General features: G+C 39.1%; 2 protein-coding genes across 5 annotated transcripts in view; one reads left to right on the plus strand and one right to left on the minus strand.

Moving 5' to 3' along the window:
• Positions 1-238: 238 nt before the first annotated feature.
• Positions 239-17,429, plus strand: shisa3 (shisa family member 3). Its single transcript, XM_039751369.1, has 2 exons — positions 239-1,202; positions 15,837-17,429. The coding sequence occupies exons 1-2, from the start codon at positions 932-934 to the stop codon at positions 16,298-16,300; spliced, it is 735 nt and encodes a 244-aa protein (XP_039607303.1). The 5' UTR covers positions 239-931; the 3' UTR covers positions 16,301-17,429.
• A 1,837-nt stretch (positions 17,430-19,266) lies between these two features.
• atp8a1 (ATPase phospholipid transporting 8A1) overlaps positions 19,267-24,209 on the minus strand; it is a 346,241-nt gene continuing 341,298 nt past the window's right edge. For all 4 annotated transcript variants that reach the window (XM_039751372.1, XM_039751370.1, XM_039751373.1 and 1 more), the window contains 2 exons: positions 22,267-22,358; positions 19,267-20,160 (listed from right to left, as the gene is read on the minus strand). In XM_039751372.1, the coding sequence (XP_039607306.1) occupies positions 20,063-20,160; positions 22,267-22,358 (190 nt within the window). In that variant the 3' untranslated portion in view covers positions 19,267-20,062. The remainder of the gene's footprint in view (positions 20,161-22,266; positions 22,359-24,209) is intronic.

Raw genomic sequence — 24,209 nt, forward strand, 5'->3', positions numbered from 1 at the left:
GGAACAAAAACAGCAGGCGTCTTACGGTACCGTGTGTTAAAACTAACCTGTCCTCAAGCGAAAGCGGGTGCCGTTTGTTGCCGGTTGTTTTTCTTCAAGTGATTGACGTGTAAGTCTTACAACTGATTAGATAACGGCGCACTCCTCTCGCAGATGATTGGGTTTTGTGTCTGCGCTCCTCCCACTCCTGCTAAATGAATGGTGAGCGCCGCTGAAGCAGTAGAAACTCGGACTTGGGTCGAGCGAGCTTGTCCTCTCAGCCCCGCCCACTTGCCACGCACATGAAAGGCGGGCTGTAACTGTGACATTCAGAAGCGGGAGAAAGAAACGCTTTCCATGCTATTGCTCACGCAAATGACCAAGAACAATTAAAAGTAAACACTGGTGGAGCTTGGGGCGGTGGCAGGGTGAAAATAAGAAGGAAGGGAGCCACCTTACTTGAGCGGAGCATCACTCCATCTGTATGCTTGCATTCCATCGTCAGTGGATTTTGTGCACAGCAACGCTATCGTTATTACTATGGGAAAAAGTCAAGTTTTGATGGAAGATGAACCGAATCGTCCAAAGTACATCTCCGACAGAACTGACCGGTCTTTTCATCTTTTGTTTGACTAGGGCAGCACACGCCCATCCACTGTGCACGTTGCTGGTAACATTTAATGGATTTCCTCACTTTCACACTTTTCGAGTCATTTATTAGTAACACACAAACCTCAATTATTTCACGCTCTCCCAATGAAGCATGACTTGGAACAAATGTGACAGGCTAGTCTGGACAAACAGAAATCTGTTAATTTCCTAAACTCTTCTAAAGAAAGACGAAATTCCAGACTCGTTATTTTACCGTAGGAAACATTCGTGCCTGTTATTGTCATCTTGGAAAAGTTAATGTGAGCACTTAACGCAGCAGGCTCCGTGTACCAAGCCGGCGATGGTGTTCGCGCTGGGCTGCCTCTTGCTAGGCTGCTTCACATGGAACTTGCGGATGTCTGACGCATACGGAGAGTATTGCCACGGCTGGGTGGACATTAACGGAAACTACCACGATGGCTTTCAGTGCCCAGAGGGTTTCGATACTTCTCACGCGACAATCTGCTGTGGATCCTGCGCCCTCAGGTACTGCTGCGCGGCGGCCGACGCGCGCTTGGAGCAAGGCGCTTGCACCAATGACAGGGAGCTGCAGGACAGCGGATACGCGGCACGTAAGTGGTCTCCACAAAATATGGACGTTGTTTTTTTTGGTGTGGAAATAGTGTCAACCTTTTAGGCATAGTTGCACAAGATAAGCAGGTGGCACTGGACACGAAAAGGTTTAAACTGCGACTTTCAAAACTTGGAAACAGAAACACACAACCATCGTTATATCAGAAAGAAAAAAAAATAACCAAAGAGAAACGTCTGGTAAAATCTAACAGAAATTGTACAAAGGCCTAATGGTGTGTTGCATGTAAAAAAGTGATTTACACTTCTGAGGGCCGCTGTATGGCTGAGGAAAACGTTGTTCGCATAATACTTGTTAGTCGTTGTTGGTGTATGACAAATATTAACACCGATTCAGAAACGAAAACAGTACTGGGAAACTTGTATGCAGAGCAAATTGCTGGTTAATACGCAAATTCACTGAAATCGCGTAACAATGAGTACAGTCACGAAGGGCCTCATCATCTTGAGGGATTCACTCTGTTTCAGTTTTACCCAGTTGGAGTTTGGCCTCCTTAAGATCGATATACCCTTTCCTTTGATAATTACACATATTCATTCATTTAATTCACTGCACTTGCACGTTCATTCGTGATTTATTTAACTGCTCGTCTATGTGCTCTTTGTAACGGCGATGCGCTTGACTTCCAGTTAGGCTCACTCACGGAGGATGACCATGAAAATATTTTACGCGAAAGTTCGTAATTTGTTTATGCTTTTTTTTTTAATGGACTCGGTCAGTGGTGTCATTTGTATAGAAAATCGTTTTGCGCAGGTTTTATTGGAGATGAGTAAAGAAACAGTTGAATTATGTGTTCAGTTAATGTTTTTAAACAATCGATGGGCACTGAATTATTGGATGTGAATGTTAGATAAAGGCAATTTGGAAATTCAGCTTACCAGCATCCGCAAAAGCACAGAAGTCTTAAAAGATTACAAAACATTAAATGAGCATTTAATATGACCGACGTTAAGAGCAATAAACGCACCTAAATAACATCGCTGTATGCAATGTAACTGTAATCAAAACTATTATAAAAATCACAAATATAAAATCATGTAAATAAAGTTGTTCACTGTTATAAAAATGTGTTGTCAACAAATGTAAGTACTTATCCGCGTTTACTTCTCTATAGGATACGTTTAAATCACCATACAGTGGGTTTTGTTCGTTAAACTGCTATATATGATATAATCAAACGCCTCAAATAAGCACGTTAACCACATTATCGCAAAACAACTTTTAAATACATTTTCCGTCATTAAAATCGAAAGCAACATAATCCGAGAAGATAGAAATCACGCTGACAGATGTAATTTGACACTGCTCAGTGTTTTGTTTTCTCTACATATACTTGTGTTCTATCTTTTTTCGACCTGGCTAATTTACGCCAGCTGTTTACCGAAACTGATTCGTCTATTACAGATTTTTATTTTGAATTTTACCATAAATTTAAGGTATCAAAATATTTGAAAGCCATTGCGGAACAGCACTATGGATGAACGAATAACAGATCGAAGCACTGTCACTAAATTTGACATCTTTTAAATATTTAATTTATAGTGTCCATTAAAATTGCATGCAGTCACTGATGCGTCGATGGTTTTCGATATACAGACGTTCAAGAGGGTGGAAGTATTTTTACCCTGAAGATTCCATATTTTTGTATTACTTTTGGCTGATGCTTTTCTAGTAGTGTTTGTTTTGAAGTAATACTTTTCTTCCTATTGTCATTTCTGGGGCCTGAAGCCCGCTGTTCATTGCCGTCTTTGTCAGTTATCATTTACATTTGTATAAATAATAAGAGTAAAGAGCTGATAATAATAGTAAAGAGTCGATATTATTGGAGAATTCCGCTGATCCAAACGAGCGCTTTGCTTATATGCGTGAGATTTGAAGAACGTAGCGTAAGAATAATATGCACACCAGTTAATTGGTTTTAAAACATTTATTTTAAAATTGTTGGATCTACAAATCGATACTTACCGTGGTCCACCTGGAAACACCTGGTTAAAAAGTGGATGGATGGTGGGCGGGCGTTAAGTTATTTTCTAATAACCTACCACCTTAAACATACAGAAACAACTGCTCGCTTTGCTAATCGTTTAGCCTAATATCGGAGTCCGCCCTTTTTAGTAACATCTCTGACGATCAATATTACTTTTATTAACTTGTAAAACACCATCTAGAGATGTTTAGTGCATCGAAAATAAATATCATGAATTGAAAATGTAATCCAAGCAGTACAAGACTTGCAGCAAAACAAATAACGTTTTACTAGCAAAATCAGACGTTCCTAAAAACACATGCAAAAGAATATTGTCAAAATCTGATTATTTTAGAAAATCAATGGGTTTTATTAACTGTTGATACATTTCTTGAGAAATATACATAGTTACCTTTAGCGGGATTTGATGCCTTTCGTAACAGTTTTGCATATTTTTGCAAAACGTATTTTATGGTATTACTACAAAATATTCAGTCAAAATTAGATAATCTAACGAAAGTTAGATTCACATTGTATTTACCGTAAGGCTGAATTAACGCGAGAGTTTTGACAGCCGACTCATTAATGAAGAAATTAGTACTGTACATACATGAGGGACATTAGTAGAATACGGAAGACAGTATTCGAGAGCGCATCACATGCTAGGCTGGAGACTGGTCTATAAACTCACGTCACCCTAGTTTATAGTAAGGCTTAATATTATATGTGAGCAGACTGTAGAGAAGAAAGATGCAAAATATAAAAACGAGTGTGCGGAGGATCATTATTATACGTATATGTACTGATTTTTAGAGCGTCAGGCAACATGAAAAGTTATGGGTTAGTTCATATATATAAACATACGTACAACGTACGTGTACGCAGAGAGACACAATGGCAGATTTCTTGAACTGTATATTAGGATTTGAACTTTCCTCCATGGTGCTGAAATTGCCGCTTCAACGTAGCCCTTATGGGAAACATCCGCTCTGGCCATTAATATTACAGACTTTTTCTTGTCAACCCGGCCACAGTATATATTTTCATTGGAGCCCGATTTGAGTCTATGTCAAGACGAGTTTATTTTCTGAAAATTAAGAAAAAAAAAACACGCGTAACAAGCGCGGCACAACTAATATAATATCTTAAACCGAATAAAGAAAGGATGCTTTACACAAAATACATGCGAGATAAAAACAAAGAAAAAATACATGTTAAATCTAAGTATTGATATTATATGAACGTGTTTGGAACACAACATTAAATTTGATTAAATTGACTGTAATAACATATAAGAATGGACAATATTGTGTCACCACTTTAAGAACTATTACGTGGTGCGTAACAAATTTCACGTAGTATGTAGTATGTTAGCCAATTTAAAGTGTCATCAGTGCTTTGTAGATTTTATTAGGACGAGACTCTTTTTTACGTTAATAGATTCACTTGTAGCCTCTCTTCTCGTGTGTTATCTTTTCCCCAAAAGGTGCGATTGTCCGTTTCATGGCAAAACAGGTTTAAGATAAGCCGGTAAACGGTACTTGCCAAATTACAGTATTCCAATACAAGATTTTATGGGCAATAGAGCGGTAACCAATCTTGAAGTGACGGTCATACGAAGCAGAGTACTTAGTTTTTACTCCCACGGCTCCACAGCGTGACTCATGATCGGTCGGTTAATTTTGTATCAGTTTATATTTTTAAAGAGTGCAAGATGAAGGCACGTGGCCCCTGCCTGATACCACACTGAATATTTCAATACCAACTGCAATTCATATATAACTGACTCTGGATACATACTTGTGTTTGGGGGTTTCAAAAGCGAAAAAAGTTTTGTTCACAAAGTTAGTTTGATATTATTGCATTTGTCTAACAGACGTGTTGTCATCGGGTCCAAATATTCTGTGAGTTTGCCTTCTTCATTACGCTGCAGTATTGTAAGCAGCGGCAAAATGGGCGCCAGTTTAAGCCCCTGGTCTACCTCGCGTGTTCTATCAACGTGCATTTAGGTTGACCCGTGCCATCTAGGTCATAATGAATTACGATGACATGGACAGTTAATTCCTCCGGGTTGCCGAACGTCTCATTCGTCGCAATTTACGATAGAAGTGTAAGAAATGTAACGGATTAACAATAAATGAGCTGTTATTCGATAAGCGTCAGGTGCCACATTGTACAGTTAACACCATAGCATTTAATAACCAATCTGCCTGCCTTTTAATTGTTTTTCACCGGGAGATGGGGCTACTGGGTGGTTCGATGTAGTCTCTAAACGAATAACGTTAAGAATAAACGCAATTACCTTGAACGTGTATTTTTGAGGATACAATAGATGCCAACTAGTTAACAGCGAATTGATTTGTCGAGGTCACCCAATGCTGTTTAACATGACATAACACAACCAAATGTAACATAGCACATCCAGCCAGTCCAGTCAGGTTATGCTTTATCAGTGCCATAGGGCTGGAGCAGAGAGTGATTATGGGTCCCCCCGAGCAGTTTAGGAGTTTAATATTATAGACGTTATGACTGATGACAGTGCTTGTTTACATTAAATGCTAGTAAAGACTTTTATTTTGATTGTTACTCCTTAATGCAATGCTCAATGAAACTTTACAGCAATTTAATAACTTGGGTTAAGTAATTAAATGTTGCACGGACAACTTGACGAGTACGGATTTATCACCATTAAATAATTCAACTTTACAGCCACGGCTTTACAACCATGGATTAATCGTGAGTTTTACTCCTAGCCACTTCTGAAAATGCAATTTATTCAATGCAAACGAATTGCCCATACAACATAATGCAGTGGGTTTAAAATGTTTGATTATTATGAAACATACTAATAAAAAATCAAGATATACTACTGGAAGTTATGTGGGCAATGTTGTTTACGTGGGGTAAACAAGACGCATCCTCGTATCCATTATCAAATCCGCTGTATCCGGTGCGTGGGAGCCTCCCTCAGAAGCATTAGTTGTAGGTAACCAACTCCTTACGTGGCGCAGTTAATCACAGGTCACACCGCAATTAGCCATTTTGGAGTAGGGCGTTAAAACCTCTGCGCATAGTGGCTTGCCGAGATTCGCCATCAAATCGGAGCGTTTTAATTTACTCCTGATGCCTGACAGAGTAGTACAGAAGTCCACCATGAAAATAAATACGTACAATGCCGGTGTGCTAAGTGGCCCGAGCTGAAGAGCATAGCCCACGGGCCTATCAGTCGCCATCATCGGTGGGCCATAACGTTACTTTCTATTTACGTTTGTAGCTTTAGCTTGGAGGACGACTTGGCAGAAGTTTTGTTGTATTTTATTGATTGATGTTAATATCAGAGGCATACTCTTTTTTTCTTAAATGTTCAGTTTTTCACATGAGAGTGCCAGTCTGATGAAGTCATTGTTTCATTCTTAAATCATTTTTAAACACAATTTCATAAAGCTCCTATAGACCACTATGTAGATTGGGTAGAAATAAAGCAGGTTGTGAGGGAAAATTCATTTTGTCTAAATGAACTCAGATCTTTTTAGTTTCAAAACTCCACTTTACTCAGCTAGGTGTTTCATACATCACACATGCTAAAGTAATACATATATCCGTAATCCAACCCCTTTATATCCAAACTACAGGGTCACGGGGGTCTGCTGGAGCCAATCCCAAGCACACACTAGGGCCAATTTAGAATTGTCAATGCACCTAACCTGCATGTCTTTGGATTCTGGGAGGAAACCCACGCAGATACGGGTAGAACATGAAAACTCCACACAGGGAGGACTCGGGGAGTGACCCCGGGTTTCCTAACTGTGAGGTGCCACCCCTAAAGTAATACATCTCTTTTAAAATGAGCACTGATGCACCCTTCATCCACCATCCTAAGTGCCAGTTTCACACTAGACATTTTGTTTTGCTGTTGAGTGACAGCAGAAATGAAGAAAATTGTCACTGTTCTGCCAAACTAGCTTGGGGCCAAAGTTTAATTTATGTGCATTTAGCTACAAGGTGCTGTAAAATGCAAAGAGGGAGATTGGAGAGCAATGGGTTTTCCCTTGCTGACTTTGTTTATTTCAGTATTTTTTTGATTGTTAAACAGCACATATCAAATAAAATAAAATCATATAAACATTCTTTTCCATATACATTTTTATACAAAAAGGGTACAAAATCCAAATAAATCTGTTGAATTCTTAATGATAAAAGTGTACTATCAGAAAATGTTATGTACAAGTAGTCTTGACAAAATATTTTAACAAAGTTTTTTCCTAAAAAAATGTTGTGCACATTTTGTACATTTCAGCTTCACAAACTTTGGTGCTAGCTGTGAGAAATGTGACCTGATGGCACTATGGATGATGCTGGTGCCTCACAGTTGTGAAGAGCTTTCTTCATTCATACAGAGGTGGTTGGAATAAATAGGTGTGAACAACTAAAAGGGAAAACTATGCGTAGATGTGTACTAAAAATGAAAATGGCTAAGAGAAAGTCTGACAGTGGCATTTTGTTTATTTAAACAAACAAAGGCAAAAAATCATAAGTTGTAAAGTGTACGCATGGAGTTACATTCAGCTGTCTTCGGGGTTTTGTTAACTGATTTAAAAGTTGTAGCGTTTCAAATTTTTTAGTAACTTTATTAATGTTATCACATATTTGTTTATCTACTCTCTATACATAAGATCCTAAGCCTAAAAGTGTAACAATTTTATGTGACTTTTTATGTCACTTTCTTGTCACGCTTTAAATCAGGCTTACTTTCAAACCTACGTATATATGTTTGGTATCATTCTTTTCAGAATTTATAGAAGTTTAATGTGATGTTGTTAGATTTTCAGATCCGTAATCTGCTTTTAAATTATAAACTAAAATATATCTAGAACGCGAGACGAGACTTTGTGCCAACAGATTTAACCATGCACGTTGCCGGAAATAAAAGACAGAGTAGGACAGATGCTGTAAAGGCTTTTAAATGTTCGAAGCGCCGCGAGAGATGTAGATCATGCGGCATGGCAGCAGCAGCAACAAGCCAGCAGCTGATCGAGCAAAGAGGAGGTGAAAAAAACTGTACTGTATTTGTTTCCCACTGTTTAAGAGGGGGGTTTTGGAGGAGTGACCTTGTCTCTTTGGGGTGTGTTCAACCCCCTTCTTCATAACAAGAGTGGCAGAGACACGAAGTGGCTGGCGTGTGACCGCAGGCCGGAGGGTTGGCAAGCGAAGCGAGCAGGGGGCAAACCCCCTATAAATAATAATTTTTCTTTTGTACATTTACAGATTTTTACTAATATTCTGGTCGCAACTAGGGGTTGGACGCCAAAGGCACCGGGTGGCTTGCCCCCCTAATTAATATATTTTGTTACAGAGGCTCATATTCAAAAATAGCAATGAAACAAAATTCAATTACATGTGTTAATAGACTATATTTAAAACATTCCTTTTAACAGTATTTTGCAATTTCATGAAGTTAAAAACAGCCCAAATAGGTTTGTGATGGTCCAATAACTTTCACAAACAACAGGTTACAATTTACATGATGTAAAAATGGCATTGACTGATCTTCTGTTGTTAGTTGTTGGTTGGAAAGACACGCTTGAAGAAGAGTTAAAATCTCTGTTTATGCCTCAAGGTAAAATTGTTGGCAGCGTTGGACCATAAGATAGACAGGTCAGTCAGGAACCTTGCTGTTAAAATACTATATAGTGTCATGTCATGAGGCACCAGTCCTTCGCAGGCCGAACACACATCCACACACCAAACACACTCCAGGGCCAATTCAATTCACATAACCTGCATGTCTTTGGACTGTGGAAGGAAAGCGGAGCACCCGGTTGAGAGCAGACACAGGCAGAACATGCAAACTCCATGCAGAAACGACCTGGGACGTGAACACTGGTCTACTTACTGCAAGGCAGCAGTGCTACAAGTGCGCCACCATGTTGCCTTATAAACTACTGTATAGTGTTAGAAAAATACTGAATCATTATAATGTGCAGGTAATGGAGCTGTGAAGTTATTTTTAGCATACCATAAATCTTCTTCTTTTGGCTGCTCCTGTTAGGGGGTCGCCACAGCGGATCATCTTCTTCCATATCTTTCTATCCTCTGCATCTTGCTCTGTTACACCCATCACTTGCATGTCCTCTCTCACCACATCCATAAACCTTCACTTAGGCCTTCCTCTTTTCCTCGTCCCTGGCAGCTATATCCTAAGCACCCTTCTCCCAAAATACCCAGCATCTCTCCTCTGCACATGTCCAAACCAATGCAATCTTGTCTCACTGACTTTGTATCCCAACCATCCAACTTAAGCTGACCCTCTAATGTACTCATTTCTAATCCTATCCATCCTCATCACACCCAATGCAAATCTTAGCAGCTTTAACTCTGCTACCTCTAGCTCTGTCTCCTGCTTTCTGGTCAGTGCCACCGTCTCCAACCCACATAACATAGTTGGTCTCACTACTGTCCTGTAGACCTTCCCTTTCACTCTTGCTGATATCCGTCTGTCACAAATTACTCCTGACACTCTTCTCCACCCATTCTACCCTGATAGCACTCTCTTTTTCACCTCTCTTCCACAATCTCCATTACTCTGTACTGTTGATCCCAAGTATTTAAACTCATCCACCTTCGCCAACTCTACTCTCTACTTTCCTATAACTTCATGCTGTGGCTCATCAATTTTATTCCCCTGTAGTTACTGCAGTCCTGCACATCCCCCTTATTCTTAAATATCAGCACCAGTACACTTCTTCTCCTCTCCTCTGGCATCCTCTCATTTTCCAAGGTTCCATTAAACAATCTGATTAAAAACTCCACTGCCATCTATCCTAAACACCTCCATGCTTCCATAGGTATGTCATCTGGACCAACAGTCTTTCCATTTTTCATCCTCTTCATAGCTGTCCTTGCTTCCTCCTTGCTAATCCGTTGCACTTCCTGATTCATCCAACCTCTTCTTGCTCTCGTTCTCTTCATTCATCAGCCTTTCAAAGTACTCTTTCCATCTGCTCAACACACTCTCCTCGCTTGTGAGTACGTTTCCATCTTTATCCTTTATCACCCTAACCTGCTGTACATCTTTCCCAGCTCGGTCCCTCTGTCTAGCCAATTGGTACAGGTCCTTTTCTCCCTCCTTAGTGTCCAACCTCTCATATAACTCATCATATGCTTTTTCTTTAGCCTTCACCACCTTTCTCTTCACTTTGTGCCTTATCTCCTTGTACCCTTGTCTACTTTCTGCATCTCTCTGACTATCCCACTTCTTCTTTGCCATCCTCTTCCTCTGTATACTCTCCTGTATTTCCTCATTCCACCACCAGGTTTCCTTTTCCTCCTTCCTCTTTCCAGATGTCACACCAAACACCCTTCTTGCTGTCACCCTTACTACATCTGCTGTAGTTTCCCAGCTGTCTGGTAACTCTTCACTGCCACCCAGTACCTGTCTCACCTTCTCCCTAAACTCAACCTGGCAGTCTTCCTTTTTCAACTTCAACCATTTGATTCTTGGCTCTGCCCTCACTCTCTTCCTCTTCTTGATCTCCGACGTCATCCTACAGACCACCATCCTATGCTGCTTAACTACACTTTCCCCTGCCACCACTGTGCAGTCTTCAATCTCCTTCAGATCAACACTTCTGCATAGGATGTAATCTACCTGTCTGCATCTTCCTCCACTCTTGTAAACCCCATGTTCCTCCCTCTTCTTAAAATACGTATTCACCACAGCCATGTCCATCCTTTTGGCAAAATCCACTATCCTCTGACCTTCTTCATTCCTCTCCTCAACACTATACCTACCCATCACCTCTTTGTCTCCACTATTCCCTTCACCAACATGCCCATTGAAATTCATTCCTATCACCACTTTCTGTCTGTTGGGTACACTGTTCATCACTTCATCCAACTCACTCCAAAAATCTTCTTTCTCACCGATTACACACCCAACTTGCGGGCCATATGCACTAACAACATTCATCATCACACCTCCATTTTCCAGCTTCATAATCATTACTCTGCCGGACACTCTTTTCACCTCCAAAAAACTCTTGACATACTGTTTCTTCAGAATAACTCCTACTCCATTTTTCCTCCCATCCACACCATGATAGAAAAATCTGAATCCACCTCCGATCCACCTGGCCTTACTCCCCTTCCATTTAGTCTCTTGCACGCACAATATATCAACCTTCCTTCTCTCCATCATATCTGCTAACTCTCTCCCATTACCAGTCATACTGGCAACATTTAAAGTTCCTACCCTCAGTTCCACTCTCTTTACTTTCCTCCTGCCTCGGACATGTCTCCCCCCTCTTCTGCTTCTTCTTCGGCCAACAGTAGCCCAATTTCTGCCAGCACCCTGTTGGCTAACAGTACTGGTGGCAGTTGTTGTTAACCCAGGGCTCGACAGATCTGGTATGGAAATTTGTATTCTTGTCCACATATTGATTTGGCAAAATTTTACACCGGATGCCCTTCCTGACGTAACCCTCCCCATTTATCCGGGCTTGGGACTGGCACGAAGAAACATACTGGTTTGTGCATCCCCTGTGGCTGGGTTTTTTAGTGTACCATATATACTGAGTACATATTTGTTAACTCTATGCTTACAGAGAAATGGTTGCATAATTCCTTTTCTGTTACATTCACTTCTAGATAAATTACTTTTCTTTTTCTTTTTTTTTTTTGACTTTCTTGGTTAACATCCTTCAAGTAGCAGGAGAAGTGAGCTGGCATATGAGCAGTTTGCACATGTGTGCCTCTCCTGGTATTGGACTGACTTGTACTGGTGATCTGTTTTGCTGTCGGGGGCTGCTTTCAGATGAGTTAAAGGGGACAATATACAAAATAGACAAATCAAAGTAACCTCTCTCAAGGGACGTTTGAAACAGTAAAGTGATCTGTAATTAAAGTCACATAGAATGTTTCCCTGTTTTAAGACAAAGACGTTTGCGATTTCACCACAGCTTTTCAGTGGGAGATTTTTAAATTTCACGATACCTCCATGAAAACACAAGTTTTTCTTCAGTAATACTAGTGCCAAATTTCAAGAAAACAGGTCCATTGGGAACTGAATGGTTTTCTGTGGACAGATAGCCTGACATTTCAACCACGGTAGGTATTTTCTACGTTATATGCAAGCACAACTACAAACTGATGAAAAGATTGCAGTGTCAGGATTGGTTTACTTATATATAAACTAATAAATGTTTTCTGTTTTGCAGTAGTTAAATACAGTCTACATCTAGTATTAGCAGTGAATTAACAATGAGTTAATAATAGTATTTGTGTTTTACTTATCAAGAGTGAAGGACAATTACTGATATACACTTTTCTTGTATTAAATATTATTCTGACTTGCATTTTATTTTTTCCATAATGTTTTTGATAATATTCTTAATATTCTAGCTTATTGTGTAGGTAACATCCGTCTTAAAAATCGCTTCACTTTATTATTTAAATATTAAAAAGGTAACACAGAGACATTCAGGTAAATTCAAATGTTGCAAATGTGTTTCCTAACTTTTATGGTCTCAAAGTTTATGTATGGCAGGTGCAGTTCCTATAGTTTATTTAAAATATCTAGTTTTACACATACTAAATATCAAGTGGCTTAACTACTGTAAATACCTCATGGAGAGCATGGGCAGTGAAGGTCCCAAGCACAATATGCGGTCGCACTCAGAAGGATGCCAGTGTTGAAAGTGACAGCTTGTCAAGGTAAATCAAAACAAGGCAGTTCTAACATCTCCCAGTAAGCTACTCTCACTGTCAAGTGTTTCAAATGCCCCATTATTAACACAGATAACTTCTAAAACAAAAATAACTTTCAGATAGATGACGAGTCACAGTATATCAAGTCACCTTAATTCCATACTGTATTTCTGAAGTTTTACACAGTGTCAGATCCCAGTATGGGTGGGTGAAGGACTTCAGCTGCTTGTAAGGGATGTTTGTTTGTCGTTGGGCCCTTCATGTGTTGTGCAAGCATAAGGGGTGAACAAAAGGGTTCAGCCTGACCTATTGAGAGATACACTAGTAAAATTAAACACATTTTACTTTTGAACATAAAGAAAGTGAAAAGGAATGCATTTGTTAAAACATTAACAACATTTTTTGTGCCATTTAAATCAAACATGTTGGATCATTGCCTAGAGTGGAGTCACTTTTTAAATTGTACAACCCAATGTGTTCAGACCATATGCTTATTTGTTAACTGTTCATGAAGAATGGATTCAGCAGGCTCAGAACTAATTGCAATTAGGGTTGTCCTGATACCAAAGTTTTAATCTTCAAAACAATACTAAGAAAAGTATTGAAAACCAATACAATTTTTGACACCCAAAATAGTATATAATGTAACTCAGTAAACATTATTTAAATAAATCGCAGTTCATTATGCATTAAAATCTTTACATTGATGCATGAAAGCATAGGAATATTTAACTAGAGTGGTAGTAAATAGCCTCGGCGTTAACTGAAATGTGCACTTACAGCCCATCCCAACAACTACAGCTTACGTGCTCCCACCAAAATCTTATTTACGCAGATTTGAATTTAGAGCTGATTTCTCCAAAAATATGAGGAATCTGCAACTAAACAGGGCTGTCAACATAAAAATAATCATCACATCACAATCATTGCTGTGCTGATCAGCACTTTTTGTAATACATCAGTAAAAAGAGCCATGCTGCAGCATTCATGCAGGCCCCATCTATTGAAGGATTGCCACAGCCAGCCAAATCCAATCAACTTTCACTTTAGCCATCCTCCCACAATTCAGTTTCCTCTATGATACACTGAGTATGTGAGCACACGAAGGCATAGCTCTGCTGTTTATGCAATTAAACACTAAAAAAATTAAAGCGCCTTCCTTTATATAGGAAATGTGGTGAAATGTTAAGTTAAAGTTGTAAATAATAAAATAACAGAAAGTAATATGCTACAGCAGCACACTTTGTAGGGGGGTTCAAAAACTGAGGAAGCAACTGAGCCGTAGTGCAAAAGAGTGTCTACAGGTAAAAATAATTGCAGCCCCCTGTTTTAATACATTAAATGTTTAACTGACTACAAAAAGAATTTTAACCTGTAAAAACACAACAACCCTCACAACACTACTTCAAACACAACAGTGGACAGTCTTATAGTGAATGTTGTTTCCATAATTTAGAAATAAGATACTAAAAGAAACAGGGATGCAACTCTAGCCATGCCCATTGGTAGCCTATAGGGGTCAACTATCAAAAGCCAGAATTAACCCGAAGTGGATTGGTATTGTAGGCTGTAGAATGGATACCATGAAAAATGAATATTGAATCCATTTTAAAAATGTGTCATTTTTAAATGCCTGAAGAAATTAAAGAACACGTTGATTTGGTATAAATAAATCTCTAAAGGCATACTTGATCTCAAGCATTACAAAATCCATAATCAACAGTTTCTTTTTGCTTTTTTTTTGCATCCATGTTGAGTTGATTCTGAAACAAGAAACATGCACTTTAAATGAGAAAATGGTAGAAATGTAGAAATCCCCTACTTTATTACACAGGAGCTAGCTTATGGCCAGTTATGAAAATGCTTTTCAAGTTCAGTCTAAAAACGTTTTGATCACTCTTTAGTATGTCTGAGTGTACAGTTTCTTCTCCAAGATGAAATGAAACTCAAAAAAAAAAAAATATTAATAATAATAGAAACATTAAGTATTGGCTCTCCCAGTGTCCAGGTACGTTTTAACTCTGGGTCCCCCAGTTTTCTCCTCACATCCCCAAAGACGTGCTGGTAAGAATAGCTGGTGACGCCAATTGGTGGCCTTACTGAGTGCGTGAGCGGCCCTACATTGGACTGGTACTCTGTATGAAACTGTGTCTTGCTTCGCACCTGATGCTGTTCAGATAAGTCTCGTGCTCCTGTGATCCTGGACTGGAGAATATTATGTCCTGTTATGTCATGAGTGCAAGAACATGCTTACGAGAATACTAAGCACACCTTTCTGAGTGTCTGCATTAGAAACCCGAGGGAGGTTTAATCAATTTCTAGTACATATTCATTACAGAGTGAATCTTTCAGATCTTTTTCATGGTGCTTATCACAATGTGTTCTTAATATATGAATTTCAAACTTTCGGAGTAAATACAGTTAGTAATATAAAGCTAACAATAAAAAAAACATTGTGCATTGAATTTCTTTTTGCTCTTTACATACCTGTGTACTCTGAGGAAAGCATCCAAGTGGTAGAAGTTCTGATTAACGTCACAGAGCTTCAGTAAGGCCTGTGGTTTGCTAGTCAAATTCCTAGCAGTCCAACCCAGAACGTACATTGACAAGAGCAATGCTGATGCTCTGCTCTTGACTGTGGTGCAGTATATGTGTTAATGATGTTATCTTCACCTTTGTGTAATGAAAGTCCCATCCTATTGGGCTCCTTGTAGGTTTCACCCCATCTAGTGCACAAAATTGAGAGCATCTGTCAACCTTTCAAAACAAAGCAGTGCATGAGAAGGTCTAAAAGTTAAAGGAGTCGTGCCAGCCGGTCACAAGGGTATTTGGGTCCATGCCTTGTGACCCGACTTCATTTTGTAAAAAAAACAGCTGTGTATACATTACTGAAATAAATGTAAAGTATGTTTAATAAAAATGTTCCATTCTGTCACCACACAGAGCCCGTGTATGTGCCGTTCCTCATCGTTGGATCCATCTTCATCGCCTTCATCATTGTTGGGTCCCTGGTGGCTGTTTATTGCTGCACCTGCTTGAGACCGAAGCAAAGCACGCAGCAGCCAATTCGGTTTTCCCTTCGAAGTTGCCAGACTGAGACCATTCCCATGATCCTGACCAGTTCAAATTTAAGGACTCCTTCTAGGCAGTCTAGCACTGCCACCAGCTCCAGTTCAACAGGAGGCTCCACACGAAGATTTTCCATTGGCAGAGCAGAACAAGGACATGGCTGTCTAGTGTCTTCACCACCTCCACCATATACATCAGCAGGCTGTCATCAGGCTGCCCACACTATGCACGTCTCGCAGGCCTCTGGTTTCTTGGTTCCACAGCAGTATTTCCCTTACACTGTGAATCCGGAGCCTTTTACTCCTGGAAAAAACTTCACAGAATTCAGTCAGAGCTGATAGTTTGTAAATAGCCTGTGGAGTGACTCCATTACACTGTTTTCATGTTTGGTGGTTTACCAGTAGTTGTCAAGAGTTAATTCAACTCCAGGACATGGTTTCTGCTTTGTGTACATATTACTGGTGAAGATATGTCCCCAAAGGAAACATGTGTGGACCCTTATTCAGCTAAATGTTTTCTTTATCATGTTTCAGATTTAGGGGTATGGGCAGCAGCAATCTAACCAACCTGGTAACAACAGGTTCAAAGCAAATAGCAGACCTTGACAAGGTTGCAAGTCAATCACAGTTCTCAGCCACACATACCCGGGACACTTGAGAATCACCAGACGACTAGAAGGCTGAGATTTTTTTCGTTTTCAAGGAAACAAGGGAAGAACATCTACAAACTGCACACTTCGCTCGATTGCCCTGGGCTTGTTTATATAGTGGGTTAAATGTGAAGCAAAAGAGATGCTTTATTTAAATACAATTGTCCTGAATCTTGTCATTTTTTTCCTTTACTAATAATATTTCATGGCAAAATAACAATTTCCATGCGTTTTCTGAACATACTATTTTTTTCCAGTATAAGGAACGCAAATCCACACACCATCTTACTTATTTTTCTGTATGTTCAGGAGGGGTCCATACTTTGAATTTTAATTTATTCAAAAGAAAAGCAGACACTAATCTATTGTATATTTTGAAAAATAGCAAACGACCACTTGGCCTTTTAAGTCACTGAACAACTAAACAATAGTACCTTAGAACCCTTGAAAACGTAAAAGTTCAGGTAAACCAATTGTATTGACAATCTGTAACCATTTGGGCAGAAGACACATTTTTGTTTGGACTGAGTAGAGGAGAAAGCACACTCGCAGCGGCATCGCGTCTCCTCTGAGCAGCCAGTATAGAGACGTTCCATGCAGTAGGAGAAATGTAACAGTATGTTGTAATCATGATATAGAAGAAGTTAGCCTGTTTTTTATGTCTAGTTTTTTTTTTCTACAAAATATTTGCACATCTTTCTTACAGGCTTTGTGTTTAACATTTTTTTGAATATTTAAGATAAAAAAACCCAAATGTTTTAAAGAGTTCATCTGTTTCTCCTAATTGAAAAACTAATTCCTGCAGTTAGATCAAGTTGCATAAAATAAACTTTTCAGGAAATGTGGTATGTGTGTGTGTGTGTGGCATTGTTTTTCACCTTACACAGAAAACCTGAAATAAGCAAAAGTGAAACATGAGAAGGAAACCAAGGCTGAGTGACTGCTCTTATAGTTTGGGAACATTAATGCTGAAAACAAGCCACAAACACCCATTGGAACTTTTTAACTGCAAAGTTTATTTCCATATTTGCTTACAGCAGATAAAGACAAACATTTAGTAGTTGCAACATGCAGATTGAGAAAATTAAAAATAAAAAAACAAGGGGAGTTGAGGATGAAACACCACTCAGTGTAACTGCCAAAGAATAAAAAAGAACCCAGAAAGCCGACTGTATTTGTGTTTGGGGTTAACCAGACAGAAAATGAAGAGTAGAGCTGACTTCCTTAGAATCTCCTCATTTATGCAGCTATGTAAACTGGCTACCGTCTGAACTTTATTGGTATACCAGTTTTAAAATGTCATCTGCCTTTGGTGGCAACTCTGGGTATTTAAATATGCGATGGTACTGCAAGTGCAGCAAAACCAAAACAAATGCTAAAACAGCCAATTTGGAACTGGCTAGTCCTTTTTCCTCTTTACAGAAAGAACCCAGTTCCTCCAGAAACATCAAACAGTTTTCAACAGCTTAGTAATACTGTACGCTTGGACTTGTTTAAAACGAAATAACATTAAAATCAGACAGTTTTCTTTCACAACTTGTAAACAGTGTTAAAAGAATACATCATCATGCTTTTGAGTGACCACTGAAGTTTGCAGTATATACAGTACAGACAAAATGGAATGGAAAATTGCTATGTACAACACAAATCCGGATACTAAACTTGCCTTCCAGAAATTTCAACACCAAAAACGTTTGACTAAGAGGGAACTGAACACATACAACAGATAATCGGAGAAACAACCCTTCAAGCATCGTCTAGTTTTTGGAACCCTAGTTCTGACTGAGGAGTGCAACTTTGCTCTGAAATCACATTGCAAAATTAGCACCAATGATCATGCAAATAACTGAATACTCTTCAGGACTGTATAACCCATGCAGACGGACAGACGTCACACACACACACACACACGCACACACACACACACACATACAGATTCCTTCTCCCACAGGGAGAAAACGGACCTAGACACACAAATTGTTTGAAGTTAATAAATATATGATTTTCATCATTCTACCATCTTTTAATACGATAGACAAAAAGCTAGTCCATAGAAAAAAAAACAATACAGTAGATTTTTCACTTTTAGTGAAGATGTGCAATGTGAAGTGCTTGATGTAGACTGAAAATGATTCTCTTTATTAACCTTGTAAATATGCACTTCATGATTTGATTCATTCGTTAGCTTGTTTTGGCACTTTGCCCCATTTCAAAGGGCTCATTCAACAAGGACCTCAACGCAAAATTTCAAATCACTGAACAAATGAGCTGAAAAAAGAGCACAACGAGACATTTTTGCTTGCTCATTTCACCCAAAGCAAAAGTATGAATAGTTCTTTGTTTTTAATCGTCACCTCTGCTACACTTACTTTCCTTCCACTATTGGCACAAAGACGACATCTGATGAAGGCAACGCTGAGAGCCAGCAGTGCGACTGAAACAGCACAAACACGCGCGCGCACACACGCACACACACCGAGGACTGCCCCACTAACAGGTATAGCGATTGTAAAGGAAACATGCACTTAATACTGCCAAGGATGGAAAATCTGTGATGACTTAGGCACTATTGTGAGTATTAATTGTGGTCCAAAAAGCACAAAAAATAGCAACATCACTGCCATCTGTGAAAATCTAAAGGATGGTAGAACCGGATTTTTTTTTTGTTTTGTTTTATAATACTTGATTTCCCATTAATTACTACATAGACAAGAACATATTATAGCCAGGCACATTGACAACTCATCTTTCAAATACAATTTCATAGCAAGGCATGGAGAAGTGCACATATAAGGCCATATTGACATACTTTAGTGTCACAGGATTAAAAGCAAGAACTGGAGGAACAAACCACACCAGGCTCATTCCAAATTTGAGTTCCCCGTCATGGAATGTTGATCTTGTGAACCTACATTTTACATGTCCCAAAAAACAGATTCAGAGGGGCACCTTAAAGCTGATGGTGTAACGCTCCACCCTTTCTTTGGCAAACCCGAGTCCGAGAGTGGAGACTCTATGTCCAGTGGTCCAGGCCATTCACATTTACTCCTCAGATGTGCTGCGATGCTTATGCCGGACTATGGTTTATGTTTTTATGAGACCCATTGGCCCTACTGAAAACAGTAGACACCTGTCAACTAAATTTTTGAGTATAAGACAAAAGTGGAACAGTGAGAAAATCAAAGTACAATTTAATAACCTTCCTCCTAGACTCATGGGTGAATACTGTGCAATCTTTGGATGGATGTTTTCTTTAAATCTATTCCCACGGTCATGATATCATCAACAATAGGTAAGCAGTTTTTTTAAACTTACTGAGATCAAAATACTTTTTTTTTACACTTGGAAAGTTTGGACATAGCCTCGAAAAGCTTCTAGACTTGCGTCCTGTAAAACCATGTCTTCTTACAGATTTCTTTTCCCAACTAAGTCCTCTTTAAACGCACAAAATTCACCACTCATCTTGTCTCTGCTTAGTGGTGTCATAGACCCTTATTACTTCAGACTGGGAGATGATTCCATTCTCATCTTGGGAGAAAGCATATCCATCTGCAACAAAAGACACACTTTTATTTGACTGAAATATGAGACACTGTTTTCTTTGATCATATTATTAGATTCCCAGCAGGAGAGCAATGTTCTTCGTCACCAGTTCCCACATAAAGTGTCAATATTTAAAAAATTCAACTAAGTGAAAAGTAATTGCCAAGATTTTAAAACTCACACTCACAATGTGCACTGCTGAAACAAAACTAGCTTTGCCTGTAACTAATCTTATAATGTCACAAGACACTGTAAAAATCAAATGGCAAATAGTTTTAACTTTTCTTTATTACCACTAGAATTCCTGAAGCCTACGAAAAAACTTGTAATCCCGGCCCACCTTAAATCCCTTCGCACCTCTCCATCAGTGTCTTTTGTGTTGTAAATGCATTGATCAGCACAAGCAGCCTGCTGTCCCATCCCCCGCCTTGACAGAGCTCAGCTCGGGCAAAACGTTCTCCCAGCTCAAGCCAAGGCGTATGGGGTGCCTGGAATTGTATAGGATAAATAATTCAGTATATAATTATTTGGAATACATGCATTTCATGTGTGCTCTGTGTCTACAAAGATCTGAGTAAGTGTAGGATGAAAGGAAATGCGAGAAATGCAAGAAATCTGACAGCGCCATGCTGACGGTGTATATGCCCAAAAAGAAGAAGCCTTTGATTTCAGTCTGTAACAGCCGGTTGTAAAGTTTGGGTGTATGCACTGTCAGCACGGTGCTGTCAGATCTAAACACTAGCGTGGTGAATTGCTCGCGTACTGAAGTGACTTTAGCTGCAGGTGGAAGTCCCATTTTATTTATGGTGCCAAGCAGAGTTGTGTTGCGGTGCAGCAGTCTATTAGCCAGCAAAAGCGCTGTGAAGAAGTTGCCTGTTTCTACGGTCCTGCCTTAGTCTAGTCTGATAGCGGTCACGGGACATCATATCTTTTATTGCCGCTACAACAAAAAGTTCTGAGCAGCAATCAGTCACAGTGCTGCTCTTGTGAAAAGAATGGAGATAAATGCCATCAACTCAAAGCGGGAGAGGCAAGTTCGTTTTACCATGTGAACATCACTGAGAGAATAAAACTGAATAATAAAAAAAAAAACAAGTGCTAACTTTTACAAGTAGCCAAAATTTACACAGGGTGTTACAGACTCAAATCAAATGTGTGTTTTTATTATATTGTAGAAATAATAATAATAATAGCAGCTCAGTATTCAAAACATGGAGCACCAGGTCTCGAACCTGGGCCTTTGGGTTATAAGGCAGCCTCTGCACCATTCAAGAAAACATGTAAACTCCCTGTCAACTGACATTTCAGCTTGAATTTTTAACTCAATTGACAGCAACATATGAATCGAATGCTTTTTTGTTTTCCTTTGGTTATATTCTTGAATAACAGCGCACGTGTTTATTTGATATTTGGACTAAAGTCTTCACACACTTCTCGTCATTATTGTATAACATGGAAAAAATTTCTGCTTTAGGTATGTGTTCAGTATTTCTCACTTTTCCTTTCATCCTACACTTACCCAGATCTTTGTAAATACGGAACACACATGAAATGCATGTATTCCAAATAACGATATACTGTATTATTTACACTATACAACTCCAGGCACATCACACGCAGATAAAGGAGTCTTGGCTTGAGCTGGGAGAGTTGAGCTCAGTCAAGGTGGGGGATGGGACAGTAGGCTGCTTGTTGCTTGTGTTGATCGACGGATTTACAACACAAAAGATGCTGAATGGAGAGGTGCGAAGAGATTTAAGGTTTTTGCATAGGCTTCAGGAATTCTAGTGTTAACTGTTAGTTTTCTGAACTTCGACTGCTCTGGGGACATGGGATAGCGAAAAGGGTGAATTTACAGTGATCGATTTAGGTAACACAAACATCTTTTGAGAAAATACACGCAGACACTGGGGCAACATGCATACTTCCTGCAGACATAATGAGCACATCATCTAAACTCTACTCACTACATAGAACACATGTGTAGTTCATATGGCTCAGCCACAGCTGCTATCTTTTTTGTTTTCAGAGGATTTTTAGGTTGCACACAGTCTTTACATAAAACAGCAGACTTGAAGATGATGATGATAACAATATGGAAAGGCAACTCACGTAGAAGGTTTTGTTGCATGGATTCTGAACGGTACAGGCTGGCCGTGCTCTTCTTAAAGACGTTCTTCAGGAGCTGAGCTCGTTCAGTGAGGCTGTGTAATGAAAGCAACAACACACACAAAGTTACTGTCAGAAATACATGTGGATATGACTAATACTTCTAAGTGATAATATGACTATTCATTCTTTAGAACTCATCAATACCTGTTTGCGGCTACTGAGTAAAATATAAATTGAGGAGACTCTACTGCATTGCTTTCTGTACTTCAGAATGTCCAATAAATTAAACAGAAGTTGCTCCAAAATCTTTGGATTGGGTAACCATATCTGCCTTATGTCATGATGGCTGCTAAGGAGGGACCCTGCCATGACTGAACTGTCCCTGTAAAAAGGCGCAAGCTGGACATGCCAGTAAAGCCAGTGAGCCAAAGAGGCCACCTTTATGCTGCCTATTGTTTAACTATAAAAAGCACATTCCAGTCATCTATTCAATTATATTCTTTTTTTTCTTTTTGGAATGTTGTGTGCGCAGAAAAATGTGTTTAACTTTGTTTAAAGCCGGTTCAAATTTATGTACTTTGATATAATACTGTATAATATTATGCTACCGTGCATGCACTACACTCCACTGAAAGCGTGCTTTGTGCAAATGAAGGAAGGAGTGGAAGTGATTTATGGACCATGCACACTGAAGAAGAGGTGGTGTCCTGGAAAGGAAAATAAAGAGATGTGATCATGCTTGCTGTGTACAGTTAGGTGTGAAATAAAAGGACAAAGATTAGCGAACCTCAAGAAAGATGGGAAGTGCAATGTTTAGCAAGTGCTATAAAGCTCCAGTGACGGTGCAAGGTGCTGTGACTATAAATGTTGGTGTCACTTCGCTAGAAACAAAATGTGAGGGAGAGAGAAGTAGAGGCGTAAGTGATATTCTCCAATCCGACATAAGCCTGGAGCAACAGTCTCAGTTTACACTTAATGAGTCTCACGTGAGCTACTCCATTATAATACACATGCACATCTACGGACTTTGAAAGAGGACCCCGACATCCAAAATCATTTACATGCACGTCTGCTTACATTGAATGGGGATGCCCTACTCCCCTGCTTTTAATATACTTTCTATATACTTTCGCATCTGCAGACTTTAAAAAGGGGATGAAATACAAATTATGAAAAACAAGAAATACTTGAGTGAACAATATAAAAAAGTGAGAATTGTAAATGTCTAATAATGACAAAAATATATAGTCAAATTTCACATTATTTCTGCTGATTACCAATTTTGATTCAAATGAATACGACCATGAATGCAACGACCGCCAACAAAAGCCAAGTCGCTAGGAAAAACAGGAATTGATGTAATGCAGGAGTGTTTTCCTCATGGACAATTGTGTATAACATGTTTAAGATGTTCAAGAATAAGCAGCTCCAGTGACCTAATAATATTATTATTTAATGGACTCCTTTATCCAAGGTGTCTTACAATATTTGAGATACAATGGGTTACATTTCTTTTGTTTTTCCGACTGGAGCACTTGCAGGTGAAGTGACTTGCTCGGGGTCACAGAGTGACAGGAGCAGGATTTGAACTCACAACTTCAGTGTTTAATGTCCAAAGCCTTAACTAATGCATAATATTGCCTCCCAGTAATATTAGTCTTCAGTTAAAAAAAAAAAAACAAAAAAACCTACAAATATTGTATATAGAAAAGTACTTGGTTAGTTACACAGTACTTCTGATACATCTATATAACTGACAGCACCGTAACTGAGGCCCATTGACTTACGAAATTTCCCAGGTGAAGCTGGGCAACACAGCTAGTTTTAAATATACAGTAAAATAAATATTGACACTACAAACTTTACTGTAGTACTGTACATAAGTAAACGTTCATTTTTTGGGTGCCAGTAGTTGCATTGTAAACAAAACAAATTCCATGCTA

Source organism: Polypterus senegalus, chromosome 4, assembly GCF_016835505.1.
Source record: "Polypterus senegalus isolate Bchr_013 chromosome 4, ASM1683550v1, whole genome shotgun sequence".
In the NCBI taxonomy this organism is placed as follows: domain Eukaryota; kingdom Metazoa; phylum Chordata; class Cladistia; order Polypteriformes; family Polypteridae; genus Polypterus; species Polypterus senegalus.

Coding starts and splice junctions, on each gene's coding strand:
- shisa3 (XM_039751369.1), top strand. CDS start 932: ATGGTGTTCGCGCTGGGCTGCCTCTTGCTAGGCTGCTTCACATGGAAC. Junction 1,203..15,836: donor GGACAGCGGATACGCGGCAC/GTAAGTGGTCTC, acceptor GTCACCACACAG/AGCCCGTGTATGTGCCGTTC.